We start from the raw sequence: 23,698 nt of genomic DNA, 5'->3' as shown, positions 1-23,698 counted from the left end.
CTTCCTGCCCTTCCTGCAAAAGCTTCACAAGTCTTCCATCCCCCCAACCATTCTCATAGCTCTGGGCAACCGCCAGGTTAAGCCCATTTGCACCGGGAAATTGGCGCTGTTTGGGAGGAGAGAAACAGATCGATTGCCCTTGTGACTCCCCGCCCCCCCCTCCCCCCCCCCCCCCCACCACTCCCTCCTTTCCTCCCTCCCCCGCCACCTCCCCTCATCCCGCCTCCTTCCCTCTCCCCACCCCCAAACCCTCTCACCCGCGGCAGTCCGGTGCAAGGCCCCCTCCCGAAGGTGAGGGGAATGGATTGGACTCCGGTGGGGAAAGCGGGTGTCTAGGAAAGTGGTGCTAATGGGAAGAGATTTCTGGTTTCAAAAGAGGATGCTCTGCCACAAAGAGCGGCTCGCGCGCTGGCCTGGGCTCTAGCCGAGGAGAGATCCCGGGAGAACTCCGGAGCTCGGGGGGAGCGCTCCTCAGAAGACCGGGGTCAACATGCCTGTTCGCAGGGGGCATGTGGCACCACAAAACACATTTTTGGGGACCATCATACGGAAATTTGAAGGGCAAAGTAAGTTTATTCGTTCTCTTCTCTCTCCCTCGCTTTCTGCTTTGATAGTGCGCTTGGCGTCCGCCGCTTACAAGCAGTGGAGACAGGCAACTCCAGGCTCTGTCAAGTTAAACATTGTGAAACCGAGCCAGAAGGTTCGAATGGCAGCGGGAGTGTTCTCCCCCGATGTTAATTTTGATTTACATTTTAGATTATGGTCTCCGTTATAGCAGGCAATTTGATCCCTCCTCTCCCACGGTTCCATTATCTGCTTTGCTACTTAATGTCCTACTATTCTACTATCTTAAAGGGAACGTGCCAGGATAACATGGGTTTACGTTTAGAGGTTGTTTTATTTAGACTTTTTCTAAGTCAGGAGCAGGGCAAAGCATACTACTGGAACGAGAGAATGTAGACGGTAGCAGCGATGTAAATGGCTATGCAAACTGTATTTTACCTTGACTAAACTGCAGGGCTATGGGATGACAGGGAAGCTTGCTGGCTATTAGTTTATAGACGCTAAACTTTGCATTAAATCAATGCAAATATACGCCAAGCAGGATAATTTGGAAAAGCAGTAGCTGGTCCGTGCTGGTTCTCAATGCAAACAGCTCCTTATTCAAAATATTTATTTCTGTCCTTTTATTATCCTCTTAAAATTTCCATCTAGAAATTTAGAAATTGAAGTGTAATAAGTAAATCCCACCAGAGAAATGTAATGTTCTCACGTGGAATGAATTATCCTTGTTATAGAAATATATTAGTTTGAGATTCTATACTTGCTAATCTATATTTATCCTTAAAACTACAGTAACACAGGTTTATGTTGTATATTTTGCAGTTGTTTGGTATTGTGTTTAATGATGTGAGGATCTGTTAACTTATGTACAAAATAAACTTGTATATTCTGCTTTACATTTTATCTGGAAATAGTAAATACAATGTGATCAAAATTAATAAATCTTATGTATTAAAATTTCTGCCACTATACAAAGATTCAAGTTTCTCTCAAAATAAAAATAAAAAGATTTTAACACGATACATACTGTATGATGTAAATACTTTTATCTTCTGGAAAATATATACTATAAAAAGGCTAACCTTTGTATTATCGAACTGCTAGTAAATTTGAAATTGTTTCATTGCTAAAGCTAAAATATATTTTTTTAAAAAACATGATGTGTGTGGTATGCCTTACAGGGGTAGGGAAAAACCAAATCTGAGAATAATGGCTGCTTTGAGAAAGTTGTATTTTAAGGACTGAGGTTGAAGTGAGAAATTTGACAGCTACAGAATGTTTTACTGTTTTGGCTTTGAAAATATTTACCTTCCAATTAAATGCATTCTGGAAATATCAAAGGCCAACTTCTTGTTCTGAGTATGTGTTTGAACCCCTGGGAGTTACAGGGTTTGAAAACTAAACTGTTTGGGAAATGATGTTCTCATAATTTGGGGAGTAGTTCTTTAATATTTTTTGTTAAAATCAATTAGGACCATTAATTTCAAGTTTCAGGTTTTTTTTTTTCTTTTTCTTTTAAAGGTCTGGGTAGTTAGCAATTTGAGGAAGCACCTGCATTTCAAACCTTGTTATTATGCAATAAATTGTTCCAGTGTTTATGAGACTCTTATGGAAGCTTTTTAAAAGATATCTTACTATTTTATTATTACAGATAAAAAATTTATCATTGCAAATGCCAGAGTGCAGAACTGTGCCATCATCTACTGCAATGATGGGTTCTGTGAGATGACTGGTTTCTCCAGGCCAGATGTCATGCAGAAGCCCTGCACCTGCGACTTTCTCCATGGGCCTGAGACCAAGAGGCATGATATTGCCCAGATTGCCCAAGCATTGCTGGGGTCAGAGGAGAGGAAAGTGGAGGTCACCTACTATCACAAAAATGGTAAAGTTTACCCATTTAGGATTCCTTGTATTTGATTATTTGATTCCACTGAAATGAAATTTTGACAACTGATTACTAAAAGTTCATACGTAGAGAAGTCTCAACTATTTAAATAGTGGATGTATAATTTGCCTATAGTATTTTAGGAATCAAGCAGTGTGGATACTTGCATTAGTGGACCAGAAGGAACTATTTCTTCTTCGAAGAAGGGTACTCTGAACTCTTACAAAGTGCAGTAACCTAATGTCACTGAAGACAAAATGCCACAAATCAGTCGTACTTTCTCTCCTCTCTAAGGAATGCTATAAAGACCAATAGTGTACTGCTTGCTTTGATATGTATTTGCTAGGAGAGAAGTACAAAGAGTTCTATTTGCTGGAATTTGAAAATATTCCACAAAGCACGTCTTGTTGAAAATTGTCTGAAACTAAAACTATTATAGTTATATCATAAGTGTTACTTGGATACTCACCTTTACTCAATAGATACCACTTCTGTTTCTTTTGTTTCTTTTTATGCAAGATTGAGGATGACATATAGGGACTCCTGAAATTGATCCAATAAACTTAACGTATATTCAAGTAATAAAGGCTGTTCATAAATTCAAGATTTGTCCTAAAATAAGAAATGAAGAAAAGAAACTATACAGTTATTAGTATCCACTTTTACAGCTGCAGCAAAGCGCAGCAAAACTGGGATCTCAAACTTTAAGATTATAATTCAACTTCAAGGGCACTCTTTCATCTTTCAGGCTTGCTATGGGAGCATAAATATATTAGAACTATAACAGTTTTCAAAAAAATACACATTTAATGGACATGCATGCACTAAATATACTATATACATAAACTCGTGCATATGAAATATTCAGATATACCCATTTTAAGGTATATAAATTGTCAAATATGCACACTTAATGGCATTTGGCAATTTAGGGCTTAAAGGTAAATGAATTAAAAAAACATGCACTTTAGTTAATTTCGTTGATATTGCATCATCTATTTCTTTCTCCTTGATTGACAGAAATTAGTGAGGCAGAGGGGTATCTGTCCTGATTTTTGAAAACTCTTAAGGTTTTTATAAATGTGTGATGTGCTATAGCCTAGATCATATAATGACTCATCATTTGGTAAGCTACAGAGGAAGAATTCCACAGGGAAAATGTTTAATTCTTCCTCTTATTTTCTTATAATTAAATGTTTCATGACAGAAAATGTACAATTCTTTAAACTAGATTTTCCTTTTAACATCAACTTGAGTGTGTATGTGCAAGAAAGTATGATTGGAAATAAACAGTTTTGTCTATCTTTAGATTAATCTGGAATAAAAATGATTATATGATTATCAAATAACATAGAGATTTTTAAAGTTGTTTTCAATGTTTTTTTTTTTTTATTTCACTTTTCAATCAATAGTGTTGGCATACTACAAATAGCCTAATTGGTCCATTGTCTTGAAAGCATTTCTTGGATGGAAGCTCTCACTACCCACATGCAACTCATCTCTTTTGTATATCTGATGCCAACAATCTAGACTTTTGAAATAGTTTGAATGTGTGAGATTTTTTTCCCGCATGTGCATCTTTAACATGATGTTGACACAGCCTATGTTGTGGTTACTGCAGGAAATGTTGGTACATGTTTAGTGATTTTTTTGGGGGGGCTATTTTGATTTTTTTTTTCAGCTCACATAATTGAACTTCTTATCCTAGACGATCCAAATCAAATAGATCTAACTATATTTCAGACCGTGTTTTCAAATGGAAATTGTATTTATTACACTGCAAGAGGAATGGTGGTGTTTTAAAAGCTGGTTAACTTGTAAGAGTGTGTAAAATTATCTCAAAACACCTAACACAGAATCACAAGTATAAGTATAAAAATATCTGTAGTGAAGATGCTAGTGGATTGGCTAATACAAATCTTCCTTTCTGAGTGATTTGCTTGGTTATACAAATTAAAATTTCCCTATTTTCAGACAAGGAATTCTTATATGTAAGTTTGTTTAGATATAGAAACATCTACATTTGGTGACAATTTTATTTCTGTTGGCTTCATTTTCAGATGTGATTTAGTCTACAAGGACTTGGATACCTTTAGAGTCAATGGCAAACTCTGTCTATTTAGTTTCAATTGGTATCGGAAACATGAAGTGATGGGCCAAGCTTTTTCTTTTTTTTTCCAATGAAGAATATTAATTTGAACAACATTTTTAGATTGTGAAGATGCAGTCTTACTTATTTGCTTTGAATGTAATAAACTTGTGCTTTTGCTACTAGCACAGTTACCTTGAATAGATTCAGCAGAGTATATTGGTTTTATTCACATGGCAACTGCAAAATCAGTCAGAGCTTGTGAAGTTCAAATGCTTTGAAAGTCTTGCCTGTTAAAGACTTGCTAGCCATTGTACATTTAAAAAAGCAAGAAGGCAAAAACAATCATCAGTGTTTCCATTGGTTTGTTTCTCAGAGTTTCCTTAGTTCTTTATTATTGAGATCATTTATTTTTAAAAGGTTCTTGGTTTCTTAGGTGAATACAGTAAATGCTTCCTTGACTTATTCTTTATTTAGCATTTCATAGGAATATGAGGAGTGATGTAATAAGCACAATGAGAAAATTAACAAAAAGTTGAGATGTTCTGTGTCCATTTTTTCCATTCACTCATACTGGAGTAGCAAAAGTATGGGCAAGGCATTATTCCCAAAAGCTTGTTTTTCAAAGGGGCTCAGAGGCTTTGTAAGCAGTTTCAGTCCGTGATCTTTGCAATGAGTTCATACTGATGCCGTGCACAGTGAGCTGCATGATCACCATTGTGAAGCAACGTTTCCTACCATGCTCCTTTTACATGATTTTACTAGATACAATTGGCCTTGTTGTTTATCAGAATATCAATTTTTAAAAACCAAGTTACCTGCAGTAGGACTCTTTGACAGCCTTTCCTTTGAGAATTCTATTCTACAGTTTAAGTGATTATTGTACAAATCATTCTTGGCAGCTGTGAAATATTACTTGAGGTGATAAAGCTGTAAATCTTTTGACATAAAACTAATTATACAAAACTATCATTACACTGAGGCTTTTATAAGGGTGGGCGTATATTTTAATAGTGTAATACCTTTTTAGCAGTTGTGACTGGGAAACAGCTAACACTTCAGTTCATAACTAGTTCATAGTTTACATAGTTAATATAAACAAACAGAAAAGAGTTGTTGGTTATCCCTTAATTTACTGCTGATCCGGTTTGGGTGTATCATGGAATAGAGCTAGCTAGTCGAAGTGCTCAACCACTTCAGGCATATTTTGATATGTGATTTTGACTTTAAATTATCAAGAAACTCTAAACATTTGGAATATAAAAGTAAATTTCTCCAAGAAAAATAAAGCTCTTTACTCAGTAAAAAAGTATGGTTTAAACACATTAGTTTTAGAAGTCAAGGTGTTGCTATATTTTGCAATTGTGCCTTTAGACACAGTACAATGGCAATTTTGTTAACAAATTAGAAATACACAGTGCTACTTTCCCTATCATTGTGCTGCTTAAAGAACTGAAGAATGAAAAGGGGCAGAGAGAAGTCTTTTCTTGTTCTAGACAGGGTACCAGTCATGCTGGAATCAGTACAAAGTCTCAGAGGCAGTGTTGAATTCAGCTGAACTCAGAAGAGGTCTTGGTTTGACAACATTAAATCTATATTCTCAGAGTTATGGGAAAGCACCTCATGGCAAGTGCTGTGTTGCCATGAGTAAAGGTGAAGACGCTTATCAAGCGCCACCTCTCCACAAGATAATGTATTAGGCACTAGAGGAACGGGGGAGGATGCAAAGGAGGATATTTGTATTACAGAGTTACTAATGTTCATTTCTATCTTCTAAACTTCAGTGTGTTCTCAGGAAATTGTTTTTCAAGAAAAAAGTATAGGCTATAAAATGAAGAAGCTTTTAGATAAATGGAAACTTTTAGAATTTAGCGTCAGTTGCCACTCTTCATCAATTTCCCAGTTCTGAAATTAACTTGGTTATGTATATATCCTGCTACCTTTTGTCTTTCTACTTAATTATAACTTAATGAATAAATTTAACTTCATTAAAGTTTTAATAGTTTAAATAAATCTTATGGTAATAGCTTTATATAAGTGATGCGGCATATAAAGTGTTTAGCACCCCTAATTCATGGATTATAAGTAGACGCAGATGGTAGTTTTCAGACTAGAACAGAAATATATTTTATGTGTGTGTAATTCAAGCAATGAGAAAGATTTTTAGAGTGTATCTTGCCTAGAATTTGCTCTTGATGTTCATTTATTTTAAATTTTTTTTATTGTACTTCAGGTGAAGGCTTACAGAACAAATAGTTTCTCATGAAACAGTAGTACACATATTGTTTTATGACATTGGTTAACAACCCCACAACATGTCAACCCTCTAACTTCTTGACCTTTTTTTTTTTTTGGTGAAAATATGCATAGCCAAAGATACATCATTTCAAAAATTTCTACATGCACAGTTCAGTGACATTGACTATTCTCTTCCAATTGTGCTGCTGTTCTCACTTAAGATGAAGGCTTACAGAACAAAATAGTTTCTCATTTAACAGTTAGTACACATGTTGCGCTATGACAATGGTTAACAACCTCACAACACATCAACACTATCGTTACTCAACCTTGGGTTCCCTATCACCAGCTTCCTTGTTCCCTTCTGCCTTCTGGCCCTTGTCCCTGGACTATTGTACCTCATTAGTCCTATTTAGTTTTATGGGGCTGTCCACTCCCAGGCTGAATGGTGAACCTCGGCGATGTCTTCACCACTGAGCTAAAAGGGTGTCTGGGGGCCATACTCTCGGGGTTTCTCCAGTCTCCTTTAGGCCAGTAAATCTGGTCTTTTTTTTTGTGAGTTAGAATTTTGTTCTACATTCTTCTCCAGCTCTGTCCAGAACCCTCTGTTGTGATCCTGGTCAGAGCAGTCAGTGGTGGTAGCCGGGCACCATCTAGCTGTACTGGACTCAGTCTGGTGGAAGCCTTGGTAGCTGTGGTCCATTAGTCCTTCGGACTAATCTTTTTCTTGTATCCTGTTGTCTTCATTCTCCCTTGCTCCTGAAGGGATGAGACCAGTGGAGTATCTTAGAAGGCCGCTCACAGGCTTTTAAGACCCCAGACGCCACTCATCTTGGTGTTCATTTTAACTTCATGTTTATATATGTCCATGTTTTATCCAACAAAACATTTTAACAACAGTAATCCCAAAACTCCTAGGTAACTTCTATGTACCTAAACTTTATAACATCTTATGGACTCTGGATATTATATACAATTTAAATTTGATCAATTTTATTTGTTAATAAAAAAGAATTCTCAAGAAACACTCCTCCTCACATTTTGAAAATTTTATTTTGGCACTGTCCTGAGTGAAACCAAAATGTCATGAAACTGTGGATGATCTCTGTTCATCAGTCTCTTTTCACCACCTGCCAGCACCATAACTGTAAGCTTCCCTGGTGCTAAAAAGAAGCCACGCTGTCTATGGGCTTGAGAGATAACCACTCAGTTATTTTCACACTCAAGGGGCTTAAGAACAGGGTCAGTTTAGGGCTACACAATAGGCTAGGCTTCAGTGGGGGGAACTTGCTTCTATTTGATTCTTTTTTTTACTGCTATAAATAGTCACTGAATCACTTGCTGGCAGCCAGCCAGTGAGGAGAGCTGGCAGCCATCCAACAAGGAGCGTCCAGGATAGTTGAGCCACAGGAAAGCAGCAGTAGCAGTGTGCGGTGATGAGGCATCACCATTTATCTAGCCATCTACACTAGACACCTCAGTGTGATTTTCAGTTTGTTTGTTTTTTCTCTCTTTCTGCTTTCTAAATGCAATTGGTCACCAAATCCTTGCAATGTTTACATCTGAAATATCTTCCAATGCTACGCCCACTTCTCCATCCCACTATCAGTGCCCTGGTTGAAGCTTTGTCATCCTTCTTCTGGAGTATTGAAGTCTCCAGTTTTCCACCCTCCCTAATCAGTTCTCCACAGTGCCATCAGGGAGCTATTCCTGAAACACAAATCACATACACCGAGACTTAACTTGGAGCCAAGCATTACTGTAAATAATAATTTAATAAACTTCATTTATTAAATTATGTGATGCAACAGTTCCATGAGGTATATACTCTTATCCCCATTTTATGAGAAGAACACTGAGGCTTAGAGAATCGAATAGCTTGCCAAATCACATATGGCTTATAAGTGGTGGAGCCTGGGCCCTTAACAACATGACCATACTGCTACTCAATGCACTTTATGTCATATGTTCGTTTAAAAGCCTATCTGACCTTGTTAAAGCTCTCAAGATAAAATTCTAGAGTTTTTAGCAGGATGCTTGGTACACTTCAAGTAGGGTACGTTTAGAGGATCCAAGCTTTATTCCCAGCTCTGATACTTAGCTAGGTGAACTTGACCAAGTTTACCTCCTGGATGCCTCAGATTCCTTTCCTTATGTATGTTTGGAGAATAACACCTGTTTGTTGGCTGTTGAGATGATTGAATGTGTTACAATATAATAGACTGTGTAACATTATTTCTGGCATGATTTCTTGCAGTACTATATGCTTAATAAATATCAGTTAGTTGAATATCTTGCCAATTCCCTTTCTCCTACAGATCTGATGTTCCAATTGCACTTAACTGCTCAGAGTTTTCAAATAAACCATGCACTTTCATGCCACTAGCGCTTTGCTCACCCTTCAAAAGTTCTTCTTTATGTATAATAAAAAGTCCAGAGTCTCTCTGAATACATTGCCCCTACCTCAGCTTCTCACCCTGAAGAAACTTACATCATCTTTTCAGAGACAGGTCAAAATATTTCTCTGTAAAGCCCTTCCTGATGCCCCCACTGCCAGCTCCAGAACATTAATTTAACCTTCCTCTGTGCAGCGGCTAAGAACTCAGCTACTAACCAAAAGAACAGCAGTTTGAATTCACCAGCCACTCCTTGGAAACCCTGTGGGGCAGTTCTACTCTGTTCTATAGGGTTGCTGTGAGTTGGAACCGACTCGACAGCAACAGGTTTTATCGTTTGTGTCCTTATAACACTTGGTTCTTGACTATAGTGTAACACCTAGAGTGTGCTACATATTATTACATAATATTGTAGTTTATTTTATCTATTTTTTGAGCTCCTTCAGAGGAAATACCATGTCTTATTAATTTCTGTGTCCAGAAAGTATGGAAAAGTGTCTGGTACAAGTGGATGCTCAGAATGAAGACAGGATGAGATATGGTACCATGGAGCTCAGGAAACTAGAAACAGATTATGATCAGGGGATTGTGGGAAAAGTGGATTATAGAGAAAGTGTGATGTTTTGAGTTTTCTTATTTTCCATGCTTAAAAATAATCTTACCCTTAATTTTATTTATGACCATTTATTTCTTTGTTTAATAAGCTATTATAGAAAAACCATTTTCTTGACCAGTAACTATACAAATAGCTATGACAGCTATAAAACTATTTTATACAGAGTTAGAGAGGTAATTGACCAGTTACCTAGGCACCAAATGTCACCCCAGTAAAATGGCTCTCACTAGTGTCTCCAACAATCTCTAATAGTCAAATCCAGAGTTCTCTTCTAACTTGATTTCACTGCTGTACTTGACGAAGTTACTCTACTGCTTGTAGAAATTCCCCAGTATTGGCATTTTATATCTAGTGCAATCTCTCATTCCTCAGTGTTTTCTTTGAAGATTCTTAATTGACAATAAAGTTCGATCTCAGCGCCACACAATTAATGAGGGAGTAAAATTTAAAATAATAAAATTTGTTTACTTATTCATTTATTTATTACTATTGTGAAGTTAATATTTTCTCTCCGTACTTTGCTGTTTGTATTTAGCAATAGTACTGAATTTCCAAGAAGTGATAGAGTCTGGCAGCAGTTAAGACATTAATCACCATAGTGAGAAAATATATCCTATTCCTGAACAATTAAGAAAGTCAAATTGCCCTTTGTCACAGGTGGGCTATAGGAGAACCAAGTACCAGGCTCCTATTGCCATGAGTGAACATTCATGATATCTTTCTCCTCCTCTTTATGTGGAATAACTCATAAAATGAAAGTGCCCTTTCTGTGGACAGCTCCTATCATGGCAGAGGCAGCCCTAACCCCTTTGCTCACTTAAAGTTGTTCTGCTTGTGTACAAACATGTCCTTTGATTGGCTTCCATTGTTTTGTGCATTGTCTCGTGTTACTTTTTACTCCTAAAATGGGTTAAAACAGCCTTGGCTGGTCCTTGGTGGGCAGGAATCTGGGGGAAGATTGAGCGAGGACTGTGGGTGCATTTCTGCCCTTAGTCTGCCCAGTTTGTAAAATGATATCAAACTAGACTTCCCCAGTCAAAGCACCCAAGGCTCCCTGAGCCACATTGCGTTTGTCTACCTGCCTCTTCTTCCAGACTCAGAAGACACAACAGGTGGACTCTCGCCATTGCTGGTTTTATTGTTTTTTCCTGTTTTTTTTCCCCCTCCTGCTTTTCTTGGGATCATTATGAATACTTTTATTTGTTGTGTGTTTTTTGTTTGTTTGTTTGGATAGAAAGATATTAACTCTTGTGCATTGTTTGAAATATTGGTTATGAGAAACATGTGATAACTATGTGAGCTCAAGACAACTGAAGATGTCTCCTCCTTTTATAGAAACCATTGACTTCTATGCTCAAAACACCCTTTTTAATTCAATTCAATAAAGCCTGTATTAATGGCCCAAGAGGATGAGTGTGATGACAAAAATGAAAATATAAAATTAGTGGTGGTTTCTTAAGTAATCTCTCAAAGAACAAAATTTAGGACAAACTAAATAAGGCATTTATGTGATACTAGAAAACACACAAGCAAACAACTCTTTGTCTTACAAAAGGCTACATATTAAATTCACAATTTTATGGTATATGAATATACTAACTAAAACCGTATTAATTTGCTGAAATCAGTGTTAGAACTATGCAATGCTGTATGTTGTGCATTGTGTGCATAATTTTAAATCAGGTTCCCATTTACCTCTTTTAGCTAAATTAGTTAAGATTTTTCTGGTTTTGCTAAACAATCCTAAACACACAATTTATTTTCTTTAATAATACCAGTGAGTCTATCTTTAGCTATAGATTCATGCTTGTCTCTTATACACAATTGATGTGCCTAAAGAGTCTGTCTCTTTGATGTCTGATGTGTCAGTTACACTAAGCTGCCACCTCTTCTGAGAAAAATAGCATTACATGAGTTTAAAGGTTTAAGGCTATATGGTTTCATTACTATTGATTATTGTACAGACAGAGGTAAGGAGGAGGATTATCTTGGAGAAATAAAAGAAAATCCGTAGGTAATCTCCAAATCAACCACCTGATTATGGTTTCTAATCCCTGTGTTTCTTTATCTGATTTCATCATAGATGGGTCTCAAAATTTCTTTCTGAATGCTTCTTCCTTGTTCTCCAAATTTTAATTCCCATGATTGTGGTCCAGGTATCATAGCCCTCCAAACAACTTAGATCTTCTCCCAGAGAAGTCAGAGGACTAACATTAATTGAGCTCCAATTAATAATACTGGCTCTGTGACTGGGCTTTTTATATAAATTGCTTTATATGATTTTCATGACAGTTTTGGGAGTATTCCATTCTACAGATTAATTAAGTTGGGTTTCAGAGGAGGTAAGTAAAGTGCTAATTATTACAGACCAAGGTTAAGGTGAGTTTTAAAGTCTAGATTTTCCTACCCTTGCAAATTCTACTGTATTGCCTTCAAATGATACACTTGTTTAAACTTCACTCTAACCCATCATATATGTTCTTACTATAGCTCTTATTCATAGATTTTTTTTTTTTTTAATTATCACTCAAGCTGTGAATCAGGTAAATGTAATTCATACCAAAGAGTGAATGAAGCAAGCTTTACCATAAGTATTTTAAACAGGACTGTCTCAATCACAATGAATGTCTATCTGATAGGGTGTTAGATTTCAGTGGAATGAAGATAGCTACTTTATGCCTGTAATCTTTGCATAATTATTAATGACACCCTGATTTACTCTTAATAATGTTCCAGTTTTTGACTGTACATTATATAATCACCTTAGATTTGGGGACATTTTAATTAAAGGCCCCAAAGGTACTATTATGTAGTCCTTTTCCAGGCAGTCAGGAAGCAAAATTCATATAGTTAGTGTAGTTCTGTAGCAGGGAGCGTCATCATGTCTGCTCTTCTTCCCACAACAAAGCTTTGTTTCTTGGCAAGATTATCTGATTTGACAAAATTTAGCACTGATATTTAAAAGGGAAATCAAAAATTTACTGATATGGAGAGTCTCTGGTTTATTAAAACACCTCCAGTTTTTATGTTGGACCAGATGTCAGACTTAGTTCCTACTCTGCATCCTACTGTCTTTATGTCTCTGAGCACCTCTCAGAGGCCCCTATCTGCTTGACTCCTTCGTTTGCCAGCTGGGTTCCCTCTTCCTGGAAATCCCTCTCTGCACCCTTTACCAAGACTCCTCCACTTTTAACCAAAACTCCTGTACAGCTTCAATGTCATCTTTGCTAGATCTTCTTTAAATCACTCAGAGTGAGTCACTGTCTTTTCCACATTTCCTAACTTTTTTTCCCCTCATCTCTGTTAGACCACTTTTGAAATTATGTTGTGTTTTGTAATAATTCATTTCTGTATCTGCCTTTTCTACTCAACTTTAAACTCTTTGAAGGTTCTTACTAAGGGATTTATTTAAAAAAAAATAGAGGAAATGGAAGGAGAGTGAAAAATAGATTTAAAAGAACCTAGGAATTACACCTATTTACAGATGAAAATGTCTGTAAGTGGCAGGGTCTAGAAAAGTTTCATTCATTTGTTCTCTCAATATTGTATACCAGTCATTGTATGAGAATTATTAAAACTAACGACTAATGTTGTTTATTGACTAAGAAACAATAATTTGCTGCTATATGGTTTGCATATTATAAAGCAGGGTTTTTTTTCATAATGTTTAATAACCTGTAGCACTTTCTAAAAAGACATGGCAACTAATCATCCCTTCTCAGTTAGCCTGGAAGGAAAGAGATGAACGGTCAAATCAGTCCATATAGATCCCTAATGCTGACACCGTCAGCTGATTCTGATGGGGTATCCACTGATCAATAAAAGAGAATATGTCTATTAAAGTTTGCAAGCCATCCCAGCCATCCTTAGTTCTTCTTAGCTGAATACACATAATTAAGTTCTTACAACCTTGCAATTTTTTTTGATGCCTTATTCTACTATCTGCCTCCACACAATGAATATAGCTTCATACACTGGTTTCCCAACACATTTGATTCTTTTTCCCAAGTCCTGAGTCCTGGATTGAGTTTATAAGGCCTGTATGGTATCAGAAAACACTTCATCAGTCACACTCTGATACAGGATTTCACCACCTTGGCAAGGACTTTATTATCTCTACACTCTCTCTTTCAAAGTGATTTAACTTCACTGTGGAAAAAAAAGAGAAAACACGGAGAGCAAATAGGAAAATAAGAAAAACCTATATTCTTTCCAGGAGATAGCCACTGTTACCGTGATAACATGTATTCTGTTTATAATTTTTCTATACACACGCACACATTTTTACATGACCAAGGTTGCACTATATACACCAAAATGTATATATTTTCTTCACTGAGAATTTTATCTTCAGGCATAAAGGCTAATATATTTTAATGAGTACATAATATGTATTACATGGACAATTCATAAATTATTTTAATATCTACAAAGTATTACATTTGTGGAAATAGCATATTGCCAACAGTACTCTATTATTGAATACTTTCCTGTTTCTAATTTTTCACAGTTTCTTGCACACCTGTCCTTTTTTTTTCCCTCGGAATATACTCCTGGAAAAATAATTGCCATGTAGAAGAGCATGTGTATCTTAGAAACCTCTAGTACCTCTTGCCAAATTATACTCCAAAAAAGAATGTACTTACTTACACATTTCCTGTGCGTAAGAACACTCTGTATTATTATTCTCTTTAATCATTGTTGATCCAATAAAAAATAGTATCTTATTGTCAAATCACTGAATTGAACCTAAAATGTTCATTGAAAACACAGTAGAAAATATTTGAGGTGATTTATTTTCTTACCTAAAGAAGGTGCTTAGAACTGCCTAACCCACGGAGCTCTTGAATAGCCAGGAGTCCTGACTAGACGTCCCCACCGCACACGAGGGTCACTCTTTCAAAAATCCTTTTCATATTCACATTTTCATTTCAATAATTTTTTTTTTAATATTTTATTGTACTTCAGGTGAAGGCTTACAGAACAGATAGTTTCTCATATAACAGTAACACACATGCTGTTTTATGACATTGGTTAACAACCCCACAACATTTTAACCCTCTAAATTCTCAACTTTTTTTTTTTTTTATTTCAATAATTTGTTGGCAGTTTTTCATGCCTCAGATTCAGAAACTAGTATCAATTATTTACTACTTAGAAGCATTCCTTGAACCTTTTCTCCTTTCTATTTGGAATAAGTTGGATTTTAATGTACTTTCAGTATTTCTTATCTATGGAAACTATGATGAAATTCATGATCAATGAAAAGAGTTTTTATTCAGTAGTTTGCATCCATATATTGTATATATTGAAATTTTTATAGTTGTGCTCAGATGCAAAGTGATAGGCATGAAAGCTAATAAACTCATAATAAATATTCTGCTACAATACTATGTAATACAAGTTAAATGTATGTATATACTATAAACGTTAGCAATTGCTCAAAAATACACAATAAAACAAGAGCAAATATGTAAGCGACAAAAACTCAATACAGTATCGGATAAACTGCTAACTTTATCCCAATATAAACCATTGAAATGACTGCAGAAGATCATTCTCTTCCTCTGCTGCCTTCCTTAACCAAGATATGCAGAGCTCAGGTAATCTGATCTTTCTAGCTGTGACTCAATTCTGGAGTCTTCCCTCCAGGTGTTCTTTATAATGAATGTCACTTAACCAAGACTCAGTAGGATTTATGGAGTCCCAGATTGCCGTTCTCAGAATTTGCTCCCTGAATGAAGGACTACACAAAAAACGGCACTAACGATGCACAGCATTAACCACCCTGTTAGCTGGTGTCTATTCACTTCTCATTCTTTTGCAAGACTTCTTTGTAGTTTGTGTTTCTAGAGTGTGCAGTAAGTGTCCTATTGAAATTTCATACCCACCAACATTCATTATTTTAAATACATTAACAACAATGTGAGTATAGTGTGAGTTACACAACATTTTGTTTTAATTACTAGCTCTTTGGAGGATGCCAATATCTTTAATGATGAATTTCCCTCCAGAGAATAATTCATTTAAAAGAGTTTTGTTATTATATTTTGTTGTTAATCTAAATTTCTTGAAAATATGAGAGACACATTATGTTCTCTAAATTATTACCAGTAAGTTTCATAATATCATTCTTGATTTGTATTCAATAAAATAAAATAAAGCTTAATGTCTGGTAGAGCTGTGACTCTGGTACAGAAATGAAAATTAATCTCAAATGTAAAAAAGTAGGCAAGAGTATTTTCATAAATACTTCTTACATGGGCATTTGAAAAATCATTAGTAACGTTTAAATTTTTTTTTTTTCCAAAAGAGAAGATTTAGAGATTTTAGTTACAATATCTGGGACTAGATTTTAAAAGTTAAAATATAAAGAATGACAATGAAGGCTGACTTCTTATCTGCATGATGGAATACTTGGAATAGATAAACAAAAGAAATCCCTGGCAGTTCATTTTCTTCCCAGCAAAAATTATTTGTATTAACTTCTATTAAAGATTCCAAGAAACCTGGACTAAAAAAGAACAGAACATTTTTTGTGAAAGTAGTGGTGTCATAATATAATTAGACAGAGCCTCCTGCTCTGGGCCATGCTACCAATTCCATCGTTCCAGGATTGGAATAATTACTCCTTCCCCCACGCCCACTCCCAGTTTAACATTAATTCAAGTGAAAAATCAGATTCTGGAGCTTTATTCTTTTTGTTGATTTTAGTTTCTTTATTTACATTTGTGCATACTGGTATCTTACTAATGAGTTTAAAGGTTGGTTTATTTAAATCATCTATCTATGGCAGCTTGTATGCAATTCTCTAACTGGGGGTAAATTAAATAACAGAGTGATTTGAACACTTCAAGTATTATTAATAATAAATACCATTTACCGAGCATTTACTAGTATCAGTGCCAGTACTCTTCTAAAATCTTCATGTTATTTCTTATTTAGTCCTCACAAATGTGTGTCCTTCCCAGAGCATGACCAGGAAGCACCTTTATCCCATTATTGTGGATAATAACTTTGATTACTTGTCACACAATATTTGTGTGGCTTGAAAATTCAAAAAATAAGCCTTATTAAAAAAATAAACTAAATTTGTTATGTTTAAAAGTCACTGATTTAACCAGCAAAAAATTGGGAAATGAAATTGGAAGATACCCTTTAAATCACATCAAAAACACAAAGTACTAAAGAGTAAATTTAACAAATACATGTGAGACCGCTCTGCTAAAACAATTACAAACGTTGTAAAGAGAATAGAGAAATAAATAAATAAACGGTGACATAATCCATGTTCAAGAATTTGTAAACCTGGTGGTGTAGTGGTTAGGAGTTGGGCTGCTAACGAAAAAGGTCGGCAGTTCGAATCCACCAGGCACTCCTTGGAAACTCTATGGGGCAATTCTGTTCTGTCCTGTAGGGTTGCTATGAGTCAGAATCGACTCAACAGCAATGGGTTTATATTGTCAAGATGTCCAGTCTTTCCAAGTTGATCTGCAGTCCTAAATAAATCATAGCAGACATTTTTTAAATAAATTAACAGGCTAATTCCAAAATTTATATGAAAATGTAAAGGACCTAGAATAGCCAAAACAATCATGAAAAAGAAGAAAAAAGCTGGAGTCTTATGTCATCTTATTTCAAGAATTACTATAAAGCTACAGTAACCAAGAGAGTGTGGTATTGGCATAAGTATAGATAAATAGTTCAGTGGAACAGAATAAGATCCAGAAATAGATTCTAACATATGTAGTTTATTGATTTTTTATAAAAACCTCAAGCTAATTCAGTGAGAAAAAGAGTCTTTAAAGGAATGCTCTGGATTAACTTGAAAAATATTTGGGGAAACGTGAAACTTGACTCACAATGGATAGTAAGGCCTGTACATAAAAGCTAAAAATCATAAAATTTCTAAAAGTAAACAGAAAAACATCTTCGTAAACTTGGGTGGGCAAAGATTTCTTAGAAAAACACAAAAGGTACTAACCACAAAAATAAAAAGTGATGAGTTAGACATCATCAAAATCTAAAACTTAAGCTCTACTAAAAACAGCCATTACAATATAATGAAAATGGACACAGACTAAGAGAAAATATTATGAATACATTTATTTGGCAAAGGAATATATATACTGAGTTACTCCTAGGTGTCAGTAATGAAAAGACAAACAACCCGATTACAAAAATGGACAGAATACTTGTATAGACACTTCACAAAAGAAGATACAAATGGCTAAAAAGCATATAAAAAGGAATTTCAATTTAAAACCAAAAATAAGATACCATTTAACACCCACTAGAATAAGTGAGATGAAAAAGACTGACAATACCAAATGCCGGTGAGGATGTGGAGCAATTGAAACTCTCATACGTTGCCAATGAGATTACAATATGGTATAACTACCTTGGAAAACTGTTTGGTGTTTCATTATAAAATTAAACATACATCTACTTTTTAATTCAGCAATTCCACTTTTAGGTCTTTACTCAAGAGATATGAAAATACATGTCCACAAAATGATTTGTATGAAATATTTATAGCAACTTTATTTACAAATCACTAAAATCTGGAAACAACTCAAATATCCATTAACATGTAAATAGATAAACTGTGCTATATCCATACAATGGCATGCCAATCAGTAATAAACAGTAATAAACTACAAGCTACTGATATAAAAACGAAACGAATAGATCTCAAACATTATGATGAGCAACAAAAGCTAGAAGCAAAAGAATATACACTGCATAATTCCATTTATATGAAGTTCAAGATTGAGAAAAACTAATCTGTAGTGATAGAAAACAGAACAGAAGTTGCTTCTGGGTGAAGGGAAGTAGGGATTAACTGGAAGGTAGTACATGTTTGGGGATGATGGACCTTTCTATATCTTGATTGAGATTATGAGTTTATACAATGGGCTAAGTTCAACAAAATGTATACTTAAACTTGCATTTCACTGTACATAAAATTTCCCTCAATTTAATATCACTGTTTATTTTCAGGGTCACACTGTATTTTCTATTAACCGTATAATCATCACACAGACTTCAGTGAGACGTAAATGGATGCATCAAGGAAAATAACCAAACCCAACCCGCGGCCGTCCTGTTGATTCTGAATCATAGAGACCATATAGGACAAAGTAGAACTGCCCCATAGGGTTTCCAAGGCTGTAAATCCTTACGGAAGCAGACTACCACATCTTTTTCCCACAGAGCGGCTAGTGGGTTCAAACTGCAGACCTTTCAGCTAGCAGCCAAGTGCTTTAACCACTACACTACCTGGGCTCCTGTCAAGGAAAATACATTCTTTAAATTCTAGGCATTTACTTCCATGTATAACCAAAAAACAACCAAACCCGTTGCCGTCAAGTAGATTCTGACTCATGGCGATCCATCAGGACAGAGTAGAACTGCCCTATAGAGTTTCCAAGGAGTGGCTGGTGATTCAAACTGCCAACCTTTCGGTTAGCAGTCGAACGCTTAACCACTGCTCCACCAGGGCTCCAGACTTCCATGTATAGGGGAATAATACTTAATATTCTGGCTTAATTTTCATCATAGTCTGTAATTATATATATATGTAACTATATATAGTCTATAATTTTTTAAATTTCTAAAGCTTAAAGACAGGATTTTATTTATGTTCATGATTCAAGAAATAACAGTCACACATTGATTAGCAACTAGTTTCATTTATTTTTTTCTAACCCCTCCCAGATTTTAGCAATGCCTTAAAGGAACTAAATATATTCTTTTATATATATTAGTCTATTTACTATCCATTCTCACCCCTTGTAACAGTGGTAAATTGTAATTTTAAATCCAATGTTTCACCATCTTAAAATTATACATAAACCAATTGCATTTAATTATTTTCTACATTCGTAGATGGTATCTCGATTTGATTTGAGGGCATTATTTTTATTCTTAAGTGGCAAATGGGTCTTCAATAATCTGTGAGTCCTTCAGGGTAGGGTACTTTCTATTGATTTCTGCTTGTAGTTTTCAAGGTTTTATTATGGGAAAGGGCAGAAATGACCATTTTAATGAGAGTCAATTTTTCTTTGATGCAGAACCAAAGATTTTAATTAAAGAAAGGAAATTGGAATGTTAAGAAGAATTTCTATGGTAAGGCAGATATTTAAGTAGGATTTTTTAATATAAAAAATAAAGGTTGTGAGGAAATTAGTGTGTAATCCAAAAAGACGCAGACATGCTGCTGGTGTGGTCAAATGCTTCTGCTCTTCACCAAATTCTGACATCTAGAATAATAGTACTTTCCTCTGGGATCGAAAGAAAACAGTTTATATATACAGTTATACTGGAAACAATATGGCTGTGCCCAAGAGATGGTATTAGTTGAATATATAAATATGTCTTAAAAAATGTTTATGTGTGCTGCTAGGCAGTGATGAGTATATTTGAGATTCAGGCTTAACATTTCGCTGACTATTGCAACTAGCATAAAGGCAACTAGATTTTCTCAGTGACCATCCCTCAGTGTCACTTTTGCTTTCCAGTATGCATAACCCATTCAGGGCATTCTGACCGAAGTTTTATGTTTCTCACTTTCTTTTATTCTTCGTGTTTAATAGCTTCAAAATCAATTCAGAACCACATCTATAACTTGGTGCACACAAAATTGCATCACTTTATAAGATTTTTCTAATGATTGAATGTTTGCTCTCATTTATCATAATGAGAGCTTACACTACATCCTAAGTATCTTGTCATCTACTAAACCTCAAAAGCTTATTGGACACATATTTGCATCTTTATTGGGGATAAATTTCAGGCGTCTCATTTTTTAATAGTATAATTCTGATTACTTGTATCAGTTTGGAATCTTTAAAACTTCACTAGTATAAACAGAAGGCTTCATTTTGATAATTTTGTTCCTCTGATTATAAACTGAACCAGCAGATTTAGAATAAATTGGAGGGTATAATATCTTCTTCTTAAGTGTAGTAAACATTAGATTAAGATCTATGGTCTTTAAATTTTATTTATTTAGAAAGTTTAATTATTATGTGAAAAATACGACTTTCAGAATATTAAGAAATTTCCTATTTGCTACTTGATCATTGGAAGGGACAAAAAATAGAAACAGAAGTCGAGAGGCAAAAATCAGGGAGGAACATTCAAATGTAGGAAAATAAAATCATAATGTGCAAAGAAAATAACTATGTGGACTTGTAGTGGAGAGTAGGCAGGGTAGGAAAACTACTTCAAGGCAAATGAGGGAATAATAGAAGAACACATACACACGTATCTATAAAGAGAGAAAGACTGCTGCTTCTCTCCTCAAAAGAAAGCATGCCAGTGAAATTTCTGACAAGTATAAATTTAAGAGGGTTATCAGAGACTAGACACCATGAACCTAGAAGGATGAATTCTTCAGTGTGAAAAATATTTATTCATTAGATCTGTTTACTGTTTTATTTGGAGCTGAAGCAAGAGTGATGAATAATGGATAACAGGACACCCTCATTGTCTTTGTAACAAAGAAGGCAGCACTGGAATTCATTATAGCTTATTGTGTGAGAACTGTATATTGACAGTTAAACAGATGAAAGAGCTTCCACTGTATAGATAACAGGTTTTTGTTCCAAACAACAGATTTACTTTTCCAGAAGTAGAAACTAATGCTGGGGGCCTATTTTGCCTTCTGCACCTCCTCTCTTTTCTGTAGTAACTAGATTAAGCCGCATGGAAAACAAGATAATAATGATAATGGCATTTCCACCCATGAATCAATTTAAAACAATGTTATCTAAAGATAAAATGCTGCACAATCACAAAATTTTAAGATTGTAAGCAACTGGGATCACCTGTTAAGCTTTCTAGGAAGTGCGCCAATGGTTCCTGCCCAGTGAACAGTGGAGGCATTCCAAAAATGCCTGCTTGCCTCCCTGTCTCTTTTCTTCCTTTTCTTTCTTCCTCCCTCCCTCCCTTCCTTCCTTCTTACTTTCTTTCAGCAAGCTTTGTTTTAGAAATGTGGAAACCAAGGCCAAGAAACTTGCCCAAAGTCACTTGGCATCAGGATTATGGTCCACATCTTCCAATTTCTAACACAGGGCTGCATTTCCCATTATAAAGTGCAAGCATTCTCTTCTAACTCATGCTCTCAAACAAGCACTATTCTTACAAAAATCAATAAAGATTTAGTTTCCTTTTCCTGAAGACAAGGGATACCCTGCTTGAATTTCAAATCAGCACTTCTCATTGAGTTTGAGGCAATCATATAGCTTTTTATTTCCTCATTGAACATTTCATTTGCTCTGGTGGGTGCTTTTTAAACAACCTTTCACGACACTTTTTTTCTCCAATATAACACATGAAGTGTATGAATCTATAAATTGATTTAAACCCCCTGAGAAGGGATGGTGCTATTTGTACTGTATATTAAAATAGTAAGGCATCACTATTTGCCAAAAAATTATATTGCAATATTCTGAGATGGGAACTCATATCTCATGTGGCATCTACAGGAGCATTAGAAAAGAAATGGAACTTGATCTCTTTGAGTTGGTGAATCTGACTTATTCTTCCTTATGAGCTCTGCAGGTAGTTTTGGGTAATGAGCTCTTGTGGATAGTTTTGTGAAACGTTTGTGTTTGTGACCGTAAGAAATACTGTCATCATCCAGGCTTACTGATGTCACAGAGACAATTCATGTTCACTGTGGAGAAAAAAAAAATTAGACAAGGACAGTATATTTGAGTTGCAGCTATAGTTTTAGAATATGGATGTCTGTTTGTATGTTTGTTTTCCTGAGCACAGACTTTGAATACAGCCCTTAGAGATTGCTTCTTTTCCAAAACACCATCAGCCTGCAAGCTATGATCAGCCAGTGCCCTTTCGCCTAGGAGGACATTAGTTGAAGGACAATTATAGAAACCCCAGTTAATGATACAGTCATCCCCAGAGAGGTGAGGCCAGGATGGTGGAGAGTCAGACGCTTCTGGTGGACCCTCTTACAACCAAAAACAAAAAACAAGTGAATTGATTATACATGGCAATCTAGGAGTCTTGAACATCAAAGGCAGAGTTGAGAAACTGGACTGAGTGGCAGGGGGAGGGAGAGATGGTTCGGAGGCAGCGAGGAGTTGCCAGACCTGATCCAGTGAGAGCCTGAGCCCTTCCTGTGAGGCCGGCAAGCAGCTGTGCTCAGGAGATGCATTTACTGCACCAGGAGAGACCCAGCGCCAGAGAGTCTACACAGCCACCCAGAACCAGTGAGAAGCAGCCCTGGATCAGTGAGAGATAAGAACTTGCATATAGCCTACTGTGTGGATCAAAAACACCCCCCTTAGGGAAAAACCTCTCTTCCATTTACATCCCCGCTCTCTGCTCTGCACTGGGTCCCAGACTGGCTTCAGCAATTGCCGAGTCCCCTGAGCCAGAAGTAGGATCTGGAGTCATTCTCCCTGCCTTGGAAAGTGAACACATTAGTAAACAGGGGAAAAAATAAACCGCTGGCTCCCCTAAACCAGGAACCCAGGATAGGCGCAGCTCCTTTGCCTAGGCACAAGCATAAGGGATCCACAGACTTTGAGTGCCTTTTCCTCCTGCATAGACTTGTGTGGGCCCATCTCAACAGCGTAGGCCCTCATTACTGCAGTACAACAGGGTATATACTGGAAGTCTAACTTCAGTTGTTTCAGCTGTGAAGTGGCAGGTCTTTGACATTTGACACTGCTCTGCCTATTAAGCAGGGTCTTCACCTACCCACATCAGGGGCCTGAGGACTGCTGGCTCCATAGTCCTTTTAGCCAACAGCATGAGGTGCTCACAATCCACCTGCAAAACCCACCCACCTACACGCTCTAGGGAACAGGGACCTGGACACTCGGGGGCAGCCGTCAGCCCCCTGCCTTGCTCAGAGTGTGTCCCCCTGCTGCAGC

General features: G+C 36.2%; 1 protein-coding gene across 2 annotated transcripts in view; it reads left to right on the top strand.

The window, feature by feature from the left end:
* The first annotated feature begins 259 nt into the window (after positions 1-259).
* Positions 260-23,698, top strand: part of KCNH7 (potassium voltage-gated channel subfamily H member 7) — a 532,073-nt gene continuing 508,634 nt past the window's right edge. The window contains exons 1-2 of one of the 2 annotated variants that reach the window (XM_004375431.2): positions 260-566; positions 2,216-2,446. In XM_004375431.2, the coding sequence (XP_004375488.1) occupies positions 491-566; positions 2,216-2,446 (307 nt within the window). In that variant the 5' untranslated portion in view covers positions 260-490. The remainder of the gene's footprint in view (positions 567-2,215; positions 2,447-23,698) is intronic. The other variant, XM_012555277.2, reaches the window with a different exon arrangement.

This window comes from Trichechus manatus, unplaced genomic scaffold (assembly GCF_000243295.1).
Source record: "Trichechus manatus latirostris isolate Lorelei unplaced genomic scaffold, TriManLat1.0 scaffold00036, whole genome shotgun sequence".
Lineage (NCBI taxonomy): Eukaryota > Metazoa > Chordata > Mammalia > Sirenia > Trichechidae > Trichechus > Trichechus manatus.
The sequence above is the reverse complement of the archived record's forward strand: the minus strand, read 5'-3'. Positions and strand labels throughout refer to the sequence as shown.